The sequence below is a fragment of the Hypanus sabinus genome, chromosome 10, assembly GCF_030144855.1.
Source record: "Hypanus sabinus isolate sHypSab1 chromosome 10, sHypSab1.hap1, whole genome shotgun sequence".
Taxonomy (NCBI): domain Eukaryota; kingdom Metazoa; phylum Chordata; class Chondrichthyes; order Myliobatiformes; family Dasyatidae; genus Hypanus; species Hypanus sabinus.
The window spans coordinates 106,063,397-106,086,425 of record NC_082715.1 but is presented as its reverse complement, the minus strand read 5'-3'; the positions used below and the strand labels follow the sequence as shown (position 1 = coordinate 106,086,425).

At 40.4% G+C, this 23,029-nt stretch overlaps 1 protein-coding gene across 2 annotated transcripts in view; it reads right to left on the bottom strand.

The window, feature by feature from the left end:
• Nucleotides 1–22,058, bottom strand: part of pex7 (peroxisomal biogenesis factor 7) — an 86,869-nt gene extending 64,811 nt beyond the window's left edge. For both annotated transcript variants that reach the window (XM_059982510.1, XM_059982509.1), the window contains exons 1-5: nucleotides 21,810–22,058; nucleotides 20,620–20,677; nucleotides 17,428–17,578; nucleotides 12,043–12,120; nucleotides 4,187–4,295 (exon numbers count right to left, since the gene is read on the bottom strand). In XM_059982510.1, the coding sequence (XP_059838493.1) occupies nucleotides 4,187–4,295; nucleotides 12,043–12,120; nucleotides 17,428–17,578; nucleotides 20,620–20,677; nucleotides 21,810–21,933 (520 nt within the window). In that variant the 5' untranslated portion in view covers nucleotides 21,934–22,058. The remainder of the gene's footprint in view (nucleotides 1–4,186; nucleotides 4,296–12,042; nucleotides 12,121–17,427; nucleotides 17,579–20,619; nucleotides 20,678–21,809) is intronic.
• Between the last annotated feature and the right edge of the window lie 971 nt (nucleotides 22,059–23,029).

Genomic DNA, 23,029 nt, shown 5'->3' with positions numbered 1-23,029 from the left:
ACCTGGGCTTGGGAGTACTTTGGAAAACCATTGTCACTTAACACAGTCCGTCGCTGCATCCAGAAATGCAACAGAAATCCTCCTTATTATGCAAGGAGGAAGCCATACATCAACTCTATGCAGAAACGCCGGCGAGTTCTCTGGGCCCGAGCTCATCTCAGATGGACCGAAAGACTGTGGAACCATGTGCTGTGGTTAGATGTGTCCACATTTCAGCTAGTTTTCGGAAAAAATGGGTGTCGAGTTCTCCATGCCAAAGATGAAAACTACCATCCTGATTGTTATCAGCGAAAGGTGCAAAAGCCAGCAACTGTGATGGTATGGGGGTGCATCAGTGCCCACGGCATGGGTGAGTTGCATGTGTTACGAACCCTGTAACTGGGTCACTTACCAGCAAAGATAGAGAGGTCTGTTGAAGTCTGATGGTACTATTTTTAAGTATTTATTAGTAAATACTAAGCCTGAGGGCTTCAATGAATAGTACAGTACTCAATACACAATTCCGTCTCCAAGAGACAATAGCCGTTATCCGTGGCTTTGTCTTGCTGAGGCCAGGACACATTCCAAAACCTTGAGGATTCTCTCTCATTTCCTGGGTCCCAGACCCGAATTAATTGTGATCTTGCGATTCTCAAAAAGGAGGGGGCTACTTTGTACCCTTCGGCCCCCCAGAGTTGTGGCACATTCATAACACATGTATGTGAAGGTACCATTGACTCTGAGCCGTATATTAGGATTTTAGAGAGACATATATTGCCATCAAGGACGTCCATGCTTATTTCAGCAGGACAATGCCAGACCACATTCTGCACGGGCTACAACAGCGTGGCTTTGTAGACACAGAGTGCGTGTGCTTGACTGGCCTGCTGCCAGTCCAGATCTATCTCCTTTTGAAAATGTATGGCGCATCATGAAGAGGAGAATCAGACAATGGAGACCACGGACTGTTGAGCAGCTGAAGTCTTATATCAAGCAAGAATGGACAAAATTTCCAATTGCAAATCTACTACAATTAGTATCCTCCATTCCAAAATGATTAAAAAGTGTTATTAAAAGGAAAGGTGATGTAACACAATGGTAAACATGCCTCTGTCCCAACTTTTGTTGAGTGTGTTGCAGCCATCAAATTCTAAATTTGTGTACATTTACAAAATACAATTGTTGGTCAGTAAAACCATTGAAAATCTTTTCTTTGTACTTTTGTCAGTTAAACAAAGGTTCACGTGAATTAACATATCACAGATTTTTGTTTTTATTGCATTTTGGAAAAATATCCCAACTTTTCTGGAAATGGGGTTTGTACTTTGCTGATCATGAGATTTCTAAACACTAAAAGATATCTGTGATTTTCAATAGAACACTGTTCTAGCTGATGGAGAATGATTTACTGATAGCATAATGATGTTATCATCAAGCTGGAGTTAAGTACTGATGAAGGAGAAGACAAGAAGGGATTCACAGTAACCATGACTTTAACTGGGGTTGTAGTATTGTACAAGCAAGACCCTTCCTGATGAAGGGTCTCGGCCCGAAACGTTGGCTACTCTTTTCTCACGGATGCTGCCTGACCTGCTGAGTTCTTCCAGCGTTGTGTAAGCATTCTAGATAAGCCTCTTAATGCTTCCTGTAGCAAGACAATCAGAATGGCCCACAATACTCCAAGTGTGACCTAGATAAAGTTTTATGAACTCTGTCATGAACAAAGACATGAACAGGTGTTTTGAAGAACTACTGGAATCTCACAGGAAAACCCAGGATATAATTAATAGGGGCTGGAAGGAGTGTCAGCAGATTGTTATGGTGAAAAATAGCTCCAACAGAGCCACTGATTTAGAGAGACTTCAGTTGTTTTATACAAGATAATGTTTCTTCCACTAAGTAACGCCATACAAGATCCACTTGTACAGTTGATGTGGTTATCCACATTGGTTTCTAGCAAAGAGATCCATGTATTTTGAATATCTACAGAGGATGGCAGGCTGCAAATTTTTAACAAAATGTACTTTTACAAAGTAACTTAGTTCTGAAAGGGCAAGGGTTGTTGGAGCTTGCTGAGAGTCTCTTATTTTTCCTCTACACTTTATGCAAGTCATTGAAAAATCCTGTCAATTTCAATTTGAAAGGAATTTCAATTGTCTTAAATTGTATATTTTAATTGAAGAATATAATTCTTCCCTTTCAGCAAAACAAAGCAAATATGAGACCCATTAATTTTAAGAAAGTCATCACAATGAATATTTTGCCCTTTACAAAATATTGCAGGGAAGCCTAATAGGTGCATATTAGAACTTGTTGATACTCGGAAAAATATCAGCCCAAAACAGTGAATTCATATTGGAGAATCAATATTACTTATGAAACAATGTTGCTGAGCTGGGGCCACCATGTGGAATTAGACAAGCAAAACATCCCAAAAGGTATGAGGTTTGACAACTTGCACTTAATAACTTGATAATGCTTATCTCAATTCAATATTGGGCTTCAACAGGTCTACATGAGAGACTAGATTCTAGTTCTCAGGTTTTCATTGGATAACTGGGACACATTTTCCACCTAGGCATTAAGTGTGGTGGCCTCAGAATTAAGTTGAATCATTTCATCAGAATAAACTGCTTTTCCTTTCTGTGTTCTGAAGTAAGATCATCCATTTTAACTCAGCTTTCCTCTTGCTGTCTGATCTGTTGGCGTTTCCAGCATTCTTCTTTTGTTTCCAATTTCTGGCAATTGTTCAATTCTGACTCAAACATTTGTAAACCTGCCTCTGACAGCTGTCATCCTTCGGTTAACTAGATGGCTTCGAAAGCAATGGCATGGTTGGTTTTCACCCTCTCTACAGAATCCCACATGACCTGCTGAGTATTTCCAGCCTCTCTAGCTTTTTGACTTACAAGGAATGATCTAGCTCTAATCTTATTTCAACAGCATCTAAAACCTATTGCTGGCTAAATGTATTGTGCCCATGAGTGACAAAAGAATTTAAAAAAAATAGAATTAAAGGACGTAATAAAAATCAAACTGTGTTCAAGTAGCTTCTTTTCCTTTAAAATTGAAGAAGTACAACCAACTTTGATGGAACCTATATTTGGGAACAATTTTTCATTTGAAATAAAAATCTGCAAGTTACAAATTCTATTCCAAGTAACCAACAGATATTTGTTATTGCACCACACACGTTCTATTATAATGACATTACACAGAATTCATACCTTACACAATTATTTTAAAGTATAGTAACACAGAATAGTACAGCACATTGCAGACCATTCAGCCCATGATGTTGAGCTGAACTATACATACTCCATGATCGATCTTCCTTGCTACACAACCCATAGCCCTATATTTTTCTCATATCATTCTACCTTTCTAAGAAACAGTGTCCTGTTTATATCAGCTTCTATCACCACCCTGGATGTGTTCCAGGTACCCACCATCCCTACCTCTGATATCTCTCCTAAAGTTTCCTCCACCTACATTAAATAGACATTCTCAGATATTACACATTGTTGTCACTATGAGAAAAAGGTGCCGGCTGTCCTTTCTATCTATGTCTCTCATAGTCTGTACACCTCTATCAAGTTGCTTCTCACCCTCCTTTGCTCCAAAGAGAAAAGCTCGGGTTTGCAACACACACAAAATGCTGGTGGAACACAGTGGGCCAGGCAGCATCTATAGGAAGAAGACTGTTGACGAAGACGTCCCGAAACGTTGACAGCGCTTCTTCCTATAGATGCTGCCTGGCCTACTGCGTTCCATCAGCATTTTGTGTGAGTTGCTTGAATTTCCAGCATCTGCAGATTTCCTCATGTTTGAGCTCTGGCTCACGCAATCTTTCCTCATAAGATATGCTCTCTAATCTAGGCAGCATCCTGGTAAATCTCTGCACCCTTTCTGAAGCTTTGACATCTTTCCTATAATGAGGCAACCAGAAATGAACATGATACTCCAAGTGTAGTCTAACCAGTTTTATAGAGCTACATTACCTCACGGCTTTGTAAGTTAATCCCGACTAATGAATTTATACAATTATATTGTGCCATTTATGACTTCATATATCAAAAGATAAATAGTTTACTGAAATACTTCCAAAATCAGTCAAAGAGTTAGATTAAGTATGGGATCAGGAATCTGAGTTGTACAAATTAAAGGTATTTTAATATAGGTTACTTGAATTGGAAAGAAGATGTACCTGAGGCTGAAGCAAAACAACCTGGGATATGTGGTGACCAGATTGTGCTGTAAATGACACTTTCATGTCCCCGGAATGTAGAAACTGAATCTTTTACCAGTGGATCCCACTACAGAAAAGAAATGCACAGATCAACATCTCTATAAAAAGATACAACCAAGAACTCACAACATTGAATCAGAATAACGTGGTCAGAATTCAAGACAGGTCTTTGTTTGACACAATGAGTTTGACACTTTTTTTTGGACCATCTTAAAAGGAGCATAATGGGAAAGTCCTCAGTAAAGAAACAACATTAGGTATGGAAATAGTTTATTTTGAAATTATAATAACTGTCCACAACAAAACTTTCAACCAAAGGGCTGTATGTTTGAAGAAAGCAAGAAATAGCTTTAGAAGGGGTACAAGATAAATTCTAGGCACAGCAAGTAAAGATTTTTTCTTACCAATTATATTTAGAGAGGAATCCAATGTTTGTATTAAGGATTGTCACATTTGGTTATGTTGATTACTGGTTTTTCCAAATAAATTGGTTCTCAAATAAAGTCACGTAATGTACAAAGCCAGTGCTTTCAGAAATAAAGGAAAATACATGTGGCAGCTCACAGTAGTCTTACTACCTGCCCACAGAGAGCTGATTGTTTTCAGATGATATAGGAAAAGTGCCTGAACCTTGGAGCAACAAGATTAATTTAAAGGGAGAGGTGAGTGATCAGAAGCAAAATTAATTGCCTTCAGAAGACACCAGAGATCCACAGTCCTCAATTGCTCTGAAGTACCACAGTACATTTAGGTAGAATCGCAATGAACTTAGAAATTAAGAAAGTGGGTAAAGGATCAATTGGGGCTGGAACTCTGAGCTGGTGTTATTCACAAAAACCTGCTTCCCATGGTTGCAGTAATGGTCATGACTTTGAGAGGTTCTAAAGTTTCTTGTACATAGCAGACATTACCTTTGCCTATTCTAAAGAGGATTCACAAATCTTAAGTCTATCAAATAGCATTTCTAATAAATTATTTTTACAATTCATTGACTTTTCATGTTCAATAGAATTATAAAAATTGGCGCTCAACGAACACAGAACAGAAATCTACAGCCCATTACAGGCCCTTCAGCCCACAAAATTGTGCTGACCATGCAACCTACTCTAGAAACTGCCTAGAATTTCCCTACCACATAGCCCTCTATTTTTCTAAGCTCAATGTACCAATCTAAGAGTCACTTAAAGACCCTATTATATCCGCCTCCACCACCATCGCTGGCAGTGCATTTCACACACCCACCAATCTCTGTGTAAGAAAACTTACCCCTGACATCCCCTTTGTACCTACTTCCAAGCACATAAAACCCCCTCGTGTTAGCCATTTCAGCCCTGGGAAAAAGCCAGGGCTATCCACATGATCAATGCCTCTCATCATCTTATACACCCCTATCAGGTCACCTCTCATCTTCCATCACTCCAAAGAGAAAAGGCCAAGTTCACTCAACCTATTCTCATAAGGCACGCACTCCAATCCAGGAACATTCTTGTAAATCTCTTCTGCATTCTGTCTATAGTATCCACATCCTTCCTGTAATGAGGTGACCAGATCTGAACACAGTACTCCATGTGGGGTCTACCTAAGGTCTTATATAGCTGTAACATTACCTCACAACTCTTGAACTCAATCCTGAAGTTGATGAAGGCTGTCACACCATACACCTTCTTAACAACAATGTCAATCTGCGCAGCAGCTTTGAGTGTCCTATGGACACAGATCCCAAGATCTCTCAGATCCTCCACACTGCCAAGAGTCTTACCATTAATATTATATTGTCTTCAAATTTGAGCTTCCAGAATGAACCACTTCATACTAATCTGGGTTGAACTTCATCTGCCACTACTCAGCCCAGTTCTGCATCCCACTGTAACTTCTGACAAGCCTCCAGAATATCCACAACACCCCCAACTTTTGTGTCATCAGCAAACTTACTAACCCACCCTTCTACTTCCTCATCCAGGCCATTTATAAAAAAATCATAAAGAGGAGGGGTCCCAGAACAGATTCCTGTGGAACACTACTGATCACTGTCCTCCATGCAGAATCCGAACCATCTACAACCACCCTTTACCTTCTGTAGGCAAGCCAAATCTGGATCCACAAAGCAAGGTCCCTTGGATCTCATGCCTCATTACTTTCTAAATGAGCCTCACATGCAGAACCTTATCAAATGCCATACTGAAAGCTATACAGGCAGCCCTCTTTATCCGCAGGGGATTGGTTCCGAGAACCCCCCCCCCCCAAATGGATACCAAAGATCGCAGATGCTCAAGTCCCTTATTTAACCTGAAGCAGTGTGGTGGTCTTTAGGACCCAGCGGAACACCAGACTTTATTTAACATGTTCAGAGTGGTGGACATTAGGACCCGGCGTAGATCTGAATCCGCGGTGTTTCTGTTCACGAAAATAATCACGATCATGATTGAAAATAAGGTGGAAGTAATAAAGCGATCGGAAAGAGGTGAAACGCCATCAGTCATTGGAAAAGCGTTAGGCTACAATCGGTCAACGATCGGAACAATTTTAATGGAGCATTTGAAAGGTCCTGCCCCGATGAAAGCTAAAATTATTACTAAGCGACGCAGTGGTTTAATTATTGAAATACGTATGTTTCTTAAGTGTTTTATATGCACAGAAAGGTAAAATATGTACTATATACTAAAACAAATGTCTGACTGACACTAAATAATACCAGATATACCTGTTCCGACTTCAAATCAGACTTAAAGACGACTCAGGAACAGAACTCATTCATAACCAGGGGACTGCCTATACTTTTAAGTCATTTCTAGATTACTTATAATACCTAATACAATGCAAATGCAATGTAGATAGTTGTTATACTGTATTGTTTAGGGAATAATGACAAGAAAAAATAATCTGTACATGCTCAAACATGTATAAGCATTGTCGGTTGAATCCACGCATGTGGAATCCGCAGATAAGGAGGGCTGACTGTATACACTATATCCACTGCTCTACCTCCATCAATATGTTCCATTATTTCCTCAAAGAGTTCAATCAGGCTCATCAGGCACGACCTGCCCTTGACAAAGCCATGCTGACAATCCTTAATCGGATTATGTCTTTCCAAATACTCATAAATCCTGCCTCTCAGGATCTTCCCCAACAACTTGCCCACCACTGAAGTAAGACTCTGGTCTATAATTTCCTGAGTTTTCTCTACTCCCTTTCGTGAACGAAGGAACAACATTTGCAACCTTCCAATCCTCTAGTACTTCACCCGTCCCTATTGATGATGCAAGGATCATTTCCCAAGGCTCAGCAATCTCCTCCCCTGCTTCCCACAGTAGGCTGGGGTATATCTCAGCCAGTCCCAGCGACTTATCTAAATTAATACCTTTCAACAGCTCCACCACATCCTCTTTCTTGATGTCTATGCACTCAAGCATTTCATTCCGCTGTAAGTCATCCCTACAATAGCCATGGTCCTTTTCACTGGTGAATACTGAATAATGAAGCAAAGTATCATTAAGTACCTCTGCTACCTCCTCCAACTCCATGCACACGTTTCCACTCTCGCTCCTGATTGGTCATATTCTCACATGGCTCATCCTCTTGCTATTCATATAGAATGCCTTGGGTTTTCCTTAATCCTGCTCACCAAGGCCTTCTCATGGCCCCTTCTAGCTCTCCTAATTTAATTCTTGAGTTCTTTCGTGGCACCCTTGTTATTTTCTAGAGCTCTAACAGTACCTAGTTTCTTGACCCTTTTGTAAGCTTTTCATTTCTTAACTAGATTTTCTACATCCTTTGTATACCACGGTTCATTTACCCTACGATCCTTTCCCTGCCTCAATGGAACATACCTCTGCAGAACACCATGCAAATATTTCCTGAACATTTGCCACATTTCTGCCATGCATTGCCCTGAGAACATCTGCTCCCAATTTTTGTTCCCAAGTTCCTGCATAATGCATCATATTTCCCCCTACCCCAAATAAATGTTTTCCCAAGTTGTCTGCTCCTATGCCTCTCCAGCTCTATGGTAAATGAGATAGAGTTGTGATCACTACCTCCAAAATTCTCTCCCACCGAGAGAGATCTGACACATGACCAGGCTGATTTCCCAATAACAGATCAAGTATAGCCGCTCCTCTAGTTGGCCTATCTACATATTGAGTCAGGAAACCTTCCTGAACACACCCAACAAATTCCACCCCATCTAAACCCCTTGGTCTAAGGAGATGCCAGTCAATATTAAGAAAGTTAAAATCACTCATCACAACAACACTATTATTATTGCACCATTCCAGAATATGCCTCTCTAGCTGCTCCTTGATGTCTCTGTAACTATTGGGGGGGAGGGGGGGTCCTATAAAAAAACACCCAGTAGAGTTATTGCCCCCTTCCTGTTTCTGACTTCCACTTGCAATGACTCAGTAGACAATCCCTCCGTGACGTCCCCCTCTTCTACAGCCATGATACTATGCCTGATTAGCAGTGCTACTCCCCCACCCCTTTTGCCTCCCTCCATCCTTCTTGAAACATCTAAAGCCCGGCACACTCAGCAGCTATTCCTGCCCTGAGACATCCAAGTCTCTGTAATGGTCATAACGTCATAGTTTCACGTACTGATCCACGCTCAAAGTTCATCCGTCTTGTTTATGACTCTTTATATTAAAATAGACACATCTCAAACAATCTGGCTGAGGGCATCTTTGCTCTATCATCTGCTTATCCTTCCTCACAAACTCCCTACAAGCTGTCTCTACTTATGTGCCAACCGCCCCTTCCTCTGCCTGTTCACTTCAGTTCCCACCCCTGCAAATCTGGTATAAACCCTCCCCAATTGCATTAGCAATCCTCCCTCTAGTTCAGGTGCAACCGGCCACACTTGTACAGGTCACCTCTTCCCCAGAAACGGTTCCAATGATCCAAGAAGTTGAAACCCTGCCCCTTGAACCATCTCCTCAGCCACTCCTTCATCTGCGGTATCTTCCTGTTCTGACCTTCCCGAGCTTGAGGCACTGGAAATAATCAGAGATTACCACCTTGGAGGTCCAGCTCTTCAGCTTCCTTCCTAAATCCCTAAATTTACTGCGCAGGACCTCTACCCCTCTCCTGCCTATGTCATCGGTATCAATATTTACCATAACCCCTGACTGCTCACCCTCCCCTTCAAGAAACTTCTGCAACCATTCAGAGACATCCTTGACCCTAGCACCCAGGAGGCAACATACTATCCCGGCATCTTTTTTGCTTCTGCAGAATCTCCTGACTATCGAGTCCCCTATGATTATTGCTTCGCCTGACTTCACACGACCCTTAAGAGGCTCAGAGCCGACCACAGTGCTATTGGTCTGGCTGTACTGCCTTACCCAGATAGGTCATCCCCCTCAGCAGTATCCAAAGGGGTATACCTCTTGCTGCACTATGGGTGTAACCATCTTCTCAAAAGTTATATCTATCAATAATTCTACTTCCCAGATGATCCTTAGTTCATCCAATTCCAGCTCTAGCTCCTTAACGTGGTCTTTCCAGAGCTGGAGTTGGCAGCTCTTCCCGCAGGTGTAGTCATCAGGGAAACCATCAGGTTCCATGAATTCCCACATCATACAGGAGGGGCATTCCACTGCCATATCTGCCTGCACTGTACAATGGGCAACCAAGACCAAATTAGGTTGTAACTAAGATGATTACAAACAGATCATCAAAATTTGTAAGAGATGACTTCCTTAATGCAGATAAGCTTAAGAATATGAAACTCCCTGTAATTGCATTCACTTTAACTGCACAAACAAGCTGGCCAACTGTGGCACTTCGTCAGTGGGACTGCGGAGAACTTCCAACTCGTTGCATTGCGCATTGCAACACAGAATTGATGAACATGTTGGAAGTCGGACAGGAATATGCCCATCCTCTAACTTCACACCTGGACTCAACACTGAAGCCAGGGGTATTCTGTAAGTTGCCATTCTCAGGGGATTGATACACCTCACATCTTGTCCTCCAACTTCATGCCAGCCCTAACTGACCCCAGCCTACTTCAATCTGCAAACTTCTTTTAAGAGGAAAATGGTTTAATTTAATTTTAATTAAGCTATATGGTTTAATTGTGTTAAATAAAGGTATTAATTAAGATACTGGAAAAAAGTGGCAAGGCCTTTTCATAATTCAAACGGCTATAAAACCATCAAGGCCATGCAGACGGACTGCATTACCTGAGACTTACTGGCCGTTTCTGCTCCACCTCGCACAGTGGCTGTGGTAATATAGACTCAAGTCATTGGGAGTCTGCAGTACAACAATGTGAGCACTAGAACGATCTGAAGTTTTCTGCATCCCTGTGCAATTGAACACTTAAAGCAGAATGGAATTCCATGCAGCCAGGAAAGATTAGCATAACTCAGGGCTATCACAAGTGCCAACCATGATCCAGTCAATCCAGCTAAATGAGGACTGATTTTGTTTAAAGGTTTTCTTTAGTATACACTCCGACGCCGCTTAATGCTGATTTGTTACAATGCGGTTAATTCTTCATTGAAATTTTAAAAATCGACAAAAATTCATTCTAAACAATACTTAAAACTTCTCAAGAGCCGACACCAAAACAGTAAACATACAATCAGCCAATGAGAGCACTTTACATATGCCCTGAGCCACTCAGAGCCAATTGCATTAGTTCACGCTCTGCTCCCCCGCCTATGTAAACGTTCTTGCTCCCTCGCCAACTGATTCCGTTTTTTTCCCACCTATAATGTCTGGAAAAGGGCTCACAACTTCTAGTGAGAATAGTACATCTAAGATATCTTGAAAAAGCATTACCATGGATGTGAAACTGCACGTGATACAGCATTTGGAAGCTTGGTGAGTGTCAGATTAATGTTGGTGCCTCTTTGAAATTAGCTATGTCAATGATCAGAACAATTATTAAAAAATGCAGACAAGATAAAAGCTTCTGTAATGACAACCTCAAAGTTATCAACAATGAAGGTGACTCATTAAGGAGCCATTTGCTTGGAAAAATGGAAAATACACCAAATATATGGGTGGATGAAACAATCCGCTAAGCCAGCTGATAATGGAAAAGACAAGAAGCATCATTAATCATATTCAAGAACAAGTTAGTAACATTCACAGCCCGCAGAGGCTGGTTTGATAGATTTAAATAGTGCAGTAACCTCCATACATACGTATCTCTGGTGAAGTACAGGAGCTTAGAGAACTGGCAGAGCAACTCATCCTGAGTGAACATGAGAACTACAGATGAGGAAACACCAGCAAGAAACCTCACCACAAAATTCCTCAACACTGGCATCACCATGATCATACAAATCATGGACCAGTTCATCAATAATGACCCTGACAATAAGGCAAAGAAAGGTGTTCTTGACATGATTTCCTGCTACCAAGAAGAACTTCATGGGAGGAAACTTAAGAAAAAGCAGTCAAATCTCGACACCTACTTAAAGATGAAGCCAAATTTAGAGGAGAACTCATAGCCTGGTCCCTCCTCTAAGAAGTAGCCACCACTCACTTCCCTCCGCTGCTGCTGTGATGTATTGCTGCTCCACTGATGAACAGGTTAGACCTATTTGCATGTTTGTAAATCCATGAATTACTGTGTATGCATAAAATAATAGATCATATACCTCAGGTTTGTTTTTATAAAATCAGGCACACACATCCATTTATGTAATGTTATAATGACTACACATAGCACTCCACCTCCGAGGAATACACCCTCAGCATTAAGTGGGGTCTGAGTGCATCTTACATGGTACAAAATAAAACCTGTGGAAGAAGATTTACATTTCTCCATTCTTTTTTAAAAAACAGAATAAAATTACCACTTTTATGGTCTGATCCCATGATCCAGATACTACAAGATTTTCTTCTCGTGTTTGGCTCCAATCCACACAGTAGACCTGCAATAGCAGAGCAAAAGAAACACCAAGTAGTTAGACAAGCAAAATGAGATACTTAATCTATGGATTGCAAAGGCTAAGTGGAACTTGGCATGCTTTTTTGATGGAAGTTCAAAGTCAAGTTGAGTGAACTTGGCCTTTTCTCGGAGCGACAGAGGATGAAGGTGACCTGATAGAGGTGTATAAGATGATGAGAGGCATTGATTGTGTAGATAGTCAAAGGCTTTTTCCCAGGGCTGAAATGGCTAACAGGAGGGGACACAGTTATAAGGTGCTTGGAAGTCGGTACAGATGAGATGTCGGGGTAAATTTTTTTTTAACGTAGAGTGGTGAGTGTGTGGAATGGGCTGCCAGCGATGGTGGTGGATGCGGATACGATAGGAGACTCCTGGGTAGGTACGTGGAGCTTAGAAAAATAGAGGGCTATGGGTAACCCTAGGTAATTTCCAAAGTACATGTTTGGCACAGCATTGTGAGCTAAAGGGCCTGTATTATGCTGTAGGTTTTCTATGTTTCTATGCTTCAAAGTAAACTTATTACAGATTTCCCCCGCTATCCAAAGGTAGAGCATTACCATGAAACCGTTTGTAAGCCGAAATGTCGTAAAGCAAAGAAGCAATTACTATTAATTTATATGGGAAAGTTTTCTCAGCATTCCCAGACCCAAAAAATAACCTACCAAATCATACCTAAAATACATAAAACCTAAGATAACTCGAACATATAGTAAAAGCAGGAATGATATGATAAAGACACAGCTATATCGGGAAGACAGCAAGCCAAAATTGATTTGGAGAGAAAAAAAATCGGCACGTCTTCCTGATTTTGACAAGTGAAATTACACCGTACATACAATATTTCTACTTTATATAGCTGTGTCTTTATGTTCGAGTTAGTTTAGGTTTTATGTGCTATTTGGTATGATTTGCTAAGTACTTAAAGATCACGAGAGAACTTAAAAGATCACGGAAGAATCGGCATCGGCTGATGCCGAGGCAGCATCAGCGTTCCCAGAAGAGCTACGATTGTTGCATCTGTACTGAACATGTACAGACTGTTTTTGGTTATTATTCCCTAAACAATACAGTAGAACAACTATTTACATAGCATTTACATTGTATTAGATATTGTAAGTAATCTAGAGATGATTTAAAGTATACGGGAGGATGTGCGTAGGTTATACGCAAATACTACGCCATTTTATATAAGGGACTTGAGCATCCGTGGATTTTGGTATCTGCCGGGGGGGGGGGGGGGGGTCCTGGAACCAATTCCCTGTGGATACCAAGGGACAACTGTAATTTGGTTTTTATTGTTTGCATCAAAGAAGATAATTACGTTTCTTTTCATTGCACCACACCTATATTCTTCTCCAATTACATAATCTGTCCATAACACTTACATGACCTTCCTTCCCTCCTCCTTGCAGCTCATCTTTCCTTTGCAGATTTGCATAGTCAGCAACATGGATATACTACACTTGATCCTCGTATCTGATAATAACAGCTGGGTATGGAAACACAAATGCCTTTGAACGGAAAAGCTTACAAATAGTAATGGATACAGCCCAGTCCACCATGGGTAAAGCCCTCCCTTCCACTGAGTACATCTACACGGAGTGCTGTCACAGGAAAGCAGCATCCATCATCGAGGACACCCACAAGAGTGGTCGTGCTCTCTTCTTGCTGCTGCCTCAGGACCCACATCACCAGGTTCAGGAACAGTTATTAGCCCTCAACCATCAGGCTCTTGAACCAAAGGGGTTTTCTTAACTTCACACACCCCAACACTGATCTGTCCCACAACCTATGGGCTCACTTCCAAGGACTCTTCATCTCATGTTTTCAATATTTATCTATTCATTTATGTGTTTATTTATTCATTATTCTGTTTGTTTTCTTTCTTTTTGCGTTTGCTGAATTTGCTGTCTTTTACACATTGTTTGTTGTGTCTGGTGTGCAGTTTTTCATTGATTCTATTGTATTCACTGTGAATCTCAGGGTTGTATATGGTGACTTATATGTACTTTGATAATAAACTTATTTTGAACTTTGACCATCAGCAACAAGGTTGTCTGTATTAAGTATTTGACAGCAAATTTGGACAGAGTGAAAATCAACAGTGCTAGAATAGAATTCAGTGCTCATAGAAATTCTATACAGATGGTGAAAGAAGTGTTGCTTTGTCCGAATACTACATGTGGTAGTTTGGCAGTTTAGATAAGTTATGTCAAATGTATATTGTGCTTACTATATGTTAATATGCCTATAAATTTAAAACAAAACTTTTAAAAAGATAATTGATAGTGTAATAAATAGTACCTAAAAATAGTCAATCAAAATCTAATTGAAATGAATGAAAACCTCAAACAGTTGAATTATGCAGGCATTGCAAAACATTAGAGGGGAAAATGTTAATTGAACAGCTTTATCTAGAAGGAATATGCCTTAGGTTAGGTAGTTGCCCAGATTTGGGTGGAGGTCAGGAAAGAAAGCAGAGACAGAGAATTAGTATGGTGCTAGGACTAAGAATGTACTGATGGAGCCTTTGCTGTTGACCCCAAGTACAGATGTGAACAGTTCTTGTTCACAGGAAACATGAGCCTGACAATGTTCACGTACAGTGCATTGCAAAGAGCCATGGTAGTGACCAGGAACAGTGCCGTCAGGAAGAGAGATAATCTCTGCAGATGTGACCAAATGTTCTCAGGTCTCTAGTGGAATGATTAAAGAAATCTCTCAATGTTGGAAAAGGTTTTGTAATGAAAGAACCCGACTTAGCACAAAGAGTCAGACTCTGTTGAAACCGAAGGGTTGTGGTCTCAATTAAAAGATAATCTTCTAAAAGTATTATTCAGAAATTGGCATTCAAGTCATAGACACCAGGTATGGGTTTGAACGGATCAGGGATGTGAACAGACAGTTGCAAGAGTGGCATGGGAAAAATGCAGTAACGAGAGACTTAAAAATCATGATATAATTGAGTACATTAAAGTTCGAAGTATGAATGCAGTATACAACCGAGATTCATCTTCCCATAACTTTAACTGAGTGTATTACCACTGAAACAATCAGAAAAAATTATGGGCAAGCTGTGGATGTAGCACTTGATCAAATACTAGGGGAAAAGTCATAAAGGACTCAGGACTATGCAACAGAATGAGGCAGATCTTCAACTTAAATGCCAGCTTTTATACCAAGACCTTCCTGGGTATTCCAATGGAAGTCCTCTTTTCCATTGCTGACACTAACATCATCTTCTGTCCTACTTTCAGAGTGCTGCCACACATACTGTTCTTCAATGAGCTTGCATCAGTTGAAAGCAAGTGCAAGCGAACAAGTTCCCAGTCATATGAATGAGGAGAACTGACTGCCAGGAGAATGGGAAACAAACTCGCTTTCACCATTGCTTTCAATGTTTAAAATGCACTTACGGTACAACAACATCTCATGAAATATTTTTCAATTTTTAGACAATTTAACTTTAAATAGTTCCAATTATTTCTGAATGATTGTGAACTTCAGGGTAAAAAGATAGCCACTGGTGGTGAAAAGCTCTTGTCCAGGCGCAGCAAGTTGCCAGTATACTGCACTAAGCCATGTGAAGTACTGTGAGCCAGACTTTCTCCAGAAGACTCTCTGTGCCACACAGAACAAACAATATATACTGAGACAAGTGGGCAGTAATTTGAAAACAATGGAAGGTGTGCCCCTTTAGCAAGGATAAAGGTTTGGTTAAGCATGGGTGTAGGAGTCATTTTCAAGAAGGCAGGTGATTACTAGTGAGATACTCCGGGGAGCAGTATGGAACCCTCAGTTATTCATTATTTATACTAATGGTTTAGATAAAAAGATAGAGTTACTGAGTTGGTTGATGATCCAGAGATAGGTGGGAAGCTGAGTACAAGGAAACCAGAGTATGGAAAGAGATAAAGTTAACTCAAGAGAGTAGGCAACAAGGTAACAGATGAAGTATAAAGTTACTGACTTTGATAGGAAGAATATTAAATGATGTTGTACTCTAAGTGCTGAGAATCTAGTAAGTATTTGTGTAAGAAGATAGTTCACAATGTAAAGATACAGCAAGCGTTAAAGCAGCAAAATATTACCTTCGGTGATTGTGGTGTCAGAACAAGGAAATTTTGCTAAATTTGCTCAGAGTTTTGGCAAAACCACATCTGGAATAGTGAGTGCAGTTCTTGTCTTCATTCCTAAAGAAGTAGTTTTTCCTATTTTCAGTTTATCCCAGATTTACTGGACTGATTTTTAGGATTAGGGAATTTAGCCACAGACAAGAAACTGAGTGAAGTGAAAAACTGACTGGGGTTTAGGAGAATGAGATATGATCTCATGAAGACATGCACAATTGGAAGAGTATTTTTATAAACAACTTTTGAGCATCATCTAATCATATCTGAGGAAAATCCAAATAAGTTTCACAACTGTTTCCGATTTAACAGTTCTGTTAGTTATGTGCCCAGAATGCCAATGAATTGGTCAGTAGTGGTTTGTCCATTTTTTCTTTATTCTTTTTGTTTAGTTTACAATTCTAATTTCTCTGTCAACTTCTAGGTTATCCTTTTGCTAAGTTTTCAAACTGTCTTATTTCTCAGTCGCAATACCAACACTGGGGTAACATTTTCCTCTTTTAACCTAATTCTTAAAACTGGTCACATCAGCACATTTCAAATGAAGCTTTCCTTCAATGAAAATCATGAAAACAGTGCTGGTTTATTTATATTGTTGTTATCGCTGATGAACAGCATCACTCGTTCTCTTCTTCATAGGTGTAGAATGTGTGCATACTTCACGGTGCTTTAACATTATTGTTGCAAAGACCACTGCAGCAATTCTGAACGTAACTCAGTTACAACATCCTCTCTCATACTCATACTGGGGCTTTATTATTCATTCATCTTTTATTTGTGTTGCCTTAATCTGTTCTGTTTAACTCTCTCACCATTCTTTTTTCATTTCATTTGAATTGACTTTCCCTTATTTCCTTTCCCATTCCCTGTATTATTTTTCACTTTTTTCCTCTCATTCATTAATGAGATCAACAATTGGACATGGGCTTCCCCTGAGGTCTCACATTTGTCAGGCATGTTGACAAGTCAACACTCTGCAGATTGCAGCATAAATGGAATGAAATCCTTTTGCCAAGCAAAGGAGTTAAATTAGCATCGATTGCAACTGAACCAGCCAGTGAAATCATTTTAAATATCTGAAATTTCAGCCACTGAAACTAAGACAACAATTCAATCAAACTTGAAATTCACAAGATCGCCACCAAAGGTTTCATTTATACCTCTTGTGTATGCTCCTTGAAGACTTTGAGGGGTCCAGCAGGGCCTGCTGTATCCCAGATCTGTAGAGATCCATCACCACTACCAGTGACCAGGATGTGTTCATTGTTCTCACTCCATGTAACATCAAAAAGGCTATCGTTCCAGTCAAAACTAAACAGAAAGACAGTTTATTTGAATCTGGTTCTTTAAAAACTTTAGTGTTCCTAGAATATACAAATGTTGAGTGTTTCTGGAAATTAAGGCTTATGTATTCAGAAAAATTATAATTTAATAGAAATTCACAATTAATACAAATTTTAATCGGCCTATGAGACAGATGCAGCAAGCAAAGAGCTTCCTGCGTTAAAGAATAAAAGACGTTACTAGGAATCTTGTTGAACTAGGAAAGTAAGAGACTTTAAAAAGAAATACATCTCCAAGAATGGGAAAACAAAGATAAAATGAATTGTTCATTTGTCACTAACCTGTGAAAGCAAATTTCTTTCAGGGGGAACTTCTGGAAGGGGGAGGGGTGAACTAAATTACCTATCTATCAATTAATCTCAATAATTTGATATATTTCCCGCAATATGTAATTCTCCCAGTGTCTCAACTGCTTAGTAGCTCCAGAAGCCAATCTTTTCTTTTGAAACCAATAAGCCACAACTATCCAAATTCACTTGCTTCTGACGAATCTGCCCATGAGAATATCACCCAAACCCATGGCCCCCCCCCATGAAGGACAAGGCAGCAGGTACAAAGGGAACAGTCACATCCTCCCTCCCATTCAGTTCACACATCATCCGGACTTCTCATTCCTCCATCTATGTCCTGCAACTCCCTATCCTACAGCATTGCTGAAGTACCATCACTAAAGAGAACTCGGCAATTCAAAGTGGATCACCAGCATCTCAGGAACAGTTCTGGATGGGTAAGACATGCCAGTCTTGTCAGCAAACCCCAGAGACTAATACATTTTAATCAATGTGGTATTTATTAATCCATTATAGTTTTAATTTTATTACATCTGGAAATGCTTAATTCACATATTACCTTAAAAATAAAATATTTAAAGGGGCAGGTTTAATTTTAAAACTCTTTGTTTTTATCGATTATTCCACATAATTTTTAGCTGAGTCAGTAATAGCAACAAAGAATATTTACAGCTATTCAATATATTTTAAAATGTCTTCATTATTCACAAGATGAAATTACAAGTAATTTTTGAGTTATGCCAGCTACGAAGAAATGTTTAACACAATTTGTATCCTAGTCCGGTTTACAAAATACATGGCTGGTCACTTAAATTGATGTATGCAGGAATTTCTTCTGGCAGTGAATCTCTGGAATTTTCCACCTCTTGAGGGTTTTGGAGGTTATGTCATTGGATACATTAAATGGTGGGAATATATGTATTTCTGAAAGATGAAAGAATTGAGGGATATGAGGAACTGGCACAGAAAAGTAACTGAGGTTAGCCTAAATCAGATATGATCATTGAATTATGGGGCAGATTTCAAGGGTTAGGTAGCCTACTTCTGTTCCCAGTGTTTGCACTCTCATACTATTTCCCATGCAACTGAAGTAGATGCAACATTTCAGGGATCTAACCTTCCCACACTCACTCCCTCAGCTGCCAGGTGTAGAATTCTGCATTAGCCACTCATCACATGCTCACCTCCATACTAAAGAAACCAAAGACAGACTGGGTGACCTTTCTGCACACCCAGAGCTCCCAGTCACCTGTAAATGGCACTCCCGTTTCACTCCCCCTCTGACTCATTTATCCTTGGGCTTCTACTCTTTCCCAATGAAGCCCCAATGTAACCTCAAAGCACAACACTTAGTCAAACTGAATAATTCAACATAATCAACTTCCTGTTTTCCTCAGAACTGGCCAATTGCGAATATTTCCTGCATTCCTTTTTTTGTTTCCAATTTCCAATAACTGCTATGTTCCGCCTCTCAAGGTTCCAACATCCTCATCTGTTTATTTTTTTGTATAGACTGCCTTATTCATGATTTAATTGGCCTCGATCCAAAAGTAATTGTGTCACCCTGGGCAACCTTGGCCATCACCCTATCACAGGCTTTCCCATTTATCTTCTCCACTGACCAACCTCCCACACCCACCTTCTCTGCACATCAAAATATACCTTTGATTTTCCCTTCTTCAATTCTGGTCATTGGCCTAACATTTTAATCTAGTTGCTCTTTCTCCATAGAATTCTCCTGACATGCAGATTGTTTGCAGTACTCTCATTTTAAAATTTCCCCCAAAGTTGATGCCTTTTTGGTTTTAATTATTCTTGAATAAAGCTCTGGCTCAAAACACATTTCCCCCTTGTTTTCTCATTTACTGTAAACAATGACTAGCAAAATGTCCAAGAAGCCAAGCCCAAGGCAAGAATGTCAGATTTCCATATCAAGTGTAGAATGTAATGGAAAAAAAATTGAACATTTTCTAGTAATGGAGTTATCTATGACAAATAAACTACATTACAGTAATATAAAAAAAGTTTCAAAATCTGATTGTCCAATGTAGAAATCTGTTAAATGTTACTTCTGACAACTGGTTTGCTGGTTTTATGTTAACTGCAATGATTCATAATATGTATCACAACACAGTAAAACTCTGTCAGTGCAGCTTGCTTTGGTGGTATCAGATTGACTGGCCATTTTTCTAGACTGTTGGATGTTATGCCCATTAAATGAGTTATGTCCAACACTCGTTTAATTCATTTTTAAGATGTTACAGAGTAGTATACTAAGTTTTCCAGTAAACTTGGACTGCCTAACGAGGAACTGAAAAGAGGACCCCAGTATATTTCTGGATCAATGAGAATAAGAGACTCCTGTGAAATTCTAAGGAGTCTGGCAATCGAGGCCTTGAAAAATTTGACAGGAGTGTGGGAAACAGAGTCCCGGTGAAATTAAATGGAGTGCAATTAACATCATCCAGTGAGTCGGATGCTAAAACAACTTGATTTCTGAATAACAGACAGCAGATTATCAAAGTTTTATTTTTAAATTGGGGTAAGAATCACAATATTCATAATTTGCTTTTCAAAAATAAAGCTAGACAGAGATGTAGAAAAGGCAATAGATTGAGGTTACAAAAACAGAAACCCAGCTCTAGTCATTTTATTTCCCCCACATCATTCAGAAATAGTATGTGAATCACATGAAAGCCCTCTTTTGTTTCACAGTACCTCCTGAAAAGGTTAATTCCAGTCTCTGTTTGTTCCAGCACCACTAATGTCCCACATCCTGAAAGACAGTGTATACAAAATGGTCAGGTAAAGTCAATCACAAATTTTTGTAAAGGCAACTCCCGCAATACTGGGTTTTGGGCAAGTGGTGGGGGAATTGAGTTCTTACAAAGCAGGCCCAATTGCAAATTACCCTAACATGACGCTTGGCATCTGCTCACCTGTCAAGAACTGCATGTTGGAAAAAAACTTATTTATTCACATTTAACCCCCACATATTTTCTGAGAGTGTATCTTACTCCATATATCTGATTTTTGAGGAGTAATTTGCGAATTCTGTAAAGGTGAATTTCCATAACCCAAATGGCCACAAAATCAGTAATTCACATTCAACAATCATGACTTGAGAGGATTAAATACCACAGAAACTGCTAAAAATTAATTTTACAATAAGTGCCTGCTGCAGTCTGTTTGCATTTCGCAGCCAAACTGCAATGAGCTTGCTGGAGATTATATTTTAAATCTAATGTGTTCCACTGATCTAACGTTTACAGGTAGTAATGGAAACGTAATCATGGCCATTTTTCTGTATAAAATATATTGAATATACGAGGCGTGCTCATTTGATCTCCCATTCAATCTAGTTATCTAGTATACCATAATATGTCAGATTAAAATTTAGTACATCTCCCTATACCTATTCTACTTCCAATAGCACGTAGCAATCTGGCAGAACTTTCTAATGCAAATACAAACTTCCATGCAGATTAGTTTAACTAAACAGATTAACATGATTGCCGGGAGATCTGATACAAACATGAGGGACAGAGGAACGGACTGGGATACTGTATGTGACTAAAAGGAAGGCCTGTGTGTATAATAAATACCGAAACAGTCCACTTGGGTCAAACGATCTGTTTCCGTGCGATACGTTCTCCCCCAAAATACAGTACCGAGAAAGCTGAATAATTTAATAACCAAGTTTATTCCTTAAGCGGTCACACTGGATATAGACAAGCTGTAGTTGACCTCAATGAAAAGTAAAAATAGCAAATCCAAAACAAACGTCATCCCAGCAACTAGCCCATGACTTCATCGAAACTGGGGCTTAATATTTAACATCCCTTTGCTTGAATTTCCTGCTCTTCCAGCAAAATAAATTCCTCACGGGCTCCCTGTAACGGCGGTACCTGCGATTCCGTAGTACTGGGAGGTAGCGCAGGCAACTCTGGAGGGGAAATAGGGAGATATTTCTGCTGCGTAACCGTGCCGGGCCAGCACCCGGAAAGTTTTAATCACGGCAGCGTCCGTCATCCTTCATGATTAAGTGAGCACGGTGAACGCCTGCGGCCCGGCCCCGGCAACGGCAAAGCACCGCAAAGCCGGCCTGGATGCGACTGCGCGGCCGCCGAGCGCCGAGACCGCCAGCCCCGTGCGCCCCCTCGCGGCCGCCGGGTGCCGAGACCGCCAGCCCCGTGCGCCCCCTCGCGGCCGCCGAGTGCCGAGACCGCCAGCCCCGTGCGCCCCCTCGCGGCCGCCGAGTGCCGAGACCGCCAGCCCCGTGCGCCCCCTCGCGGCCGCTGAGCGCCAGCAAAATACTCAATATGTAACAGGTGGCACCTTTGTCTAATAGTTATTGTAACGCTATTACAGTGCCAGCGACCTGGTTCAATTCATAATGGGCACCACTGTTGTCTAATAGTTATCATAATGCTGTTACAGTGCCAGCAACCTGGTTCAATTCATAATGGGCACCACCGTTGTCTAATAGTTATTGGAATGCTGTTACAGTGCCAGCGACCTGGTTCAATTCATAATGGGCACCACCGTTGTCTAATAGTTATTGGAATGCTGTTACAGTGCCAGCGACCTGGTTCAATTCATAATGGGCACCACCGTTGTCTAATAGTTATCATAATGCTATTACAGTGCCAGCGACCTGGTTCAATTCATAATGGGCACCACCGTTGTCTAATAGTTATCAGAATGCTGTTACAGTGCCAGCAACCTGGTTCAATTCATAATGGGCACCACCGTTGTCTAATAGTTATTGGAATGCTGTTACAGTGCCAGCGACCTGGTTCAATTCATAATGGGCACCACCGTTGTCTAATAGTTATTGGAATGCTGTTACAGTGCCAGCGACCTGGTTCAATTCATAATGGGCACCACCGTTGTCTAATAGTTATTGGAATGCTGTTACAGTGCCAGCGACCTGGTTCAATTCATAATGGGCACCACCGTTGTCTAATAGTTATCATAATGCTATTACAGTGCCAGCGACCTGGTTCAATTCATAATGGGCACCACCGTTGTCTAATAGTTATCATAATGCTGTTACAGTGCCAGCGACCTGGTTCAATTCATAATGGGCACCACCGTTGTCTGATAGTTATCATAATGCTATTAC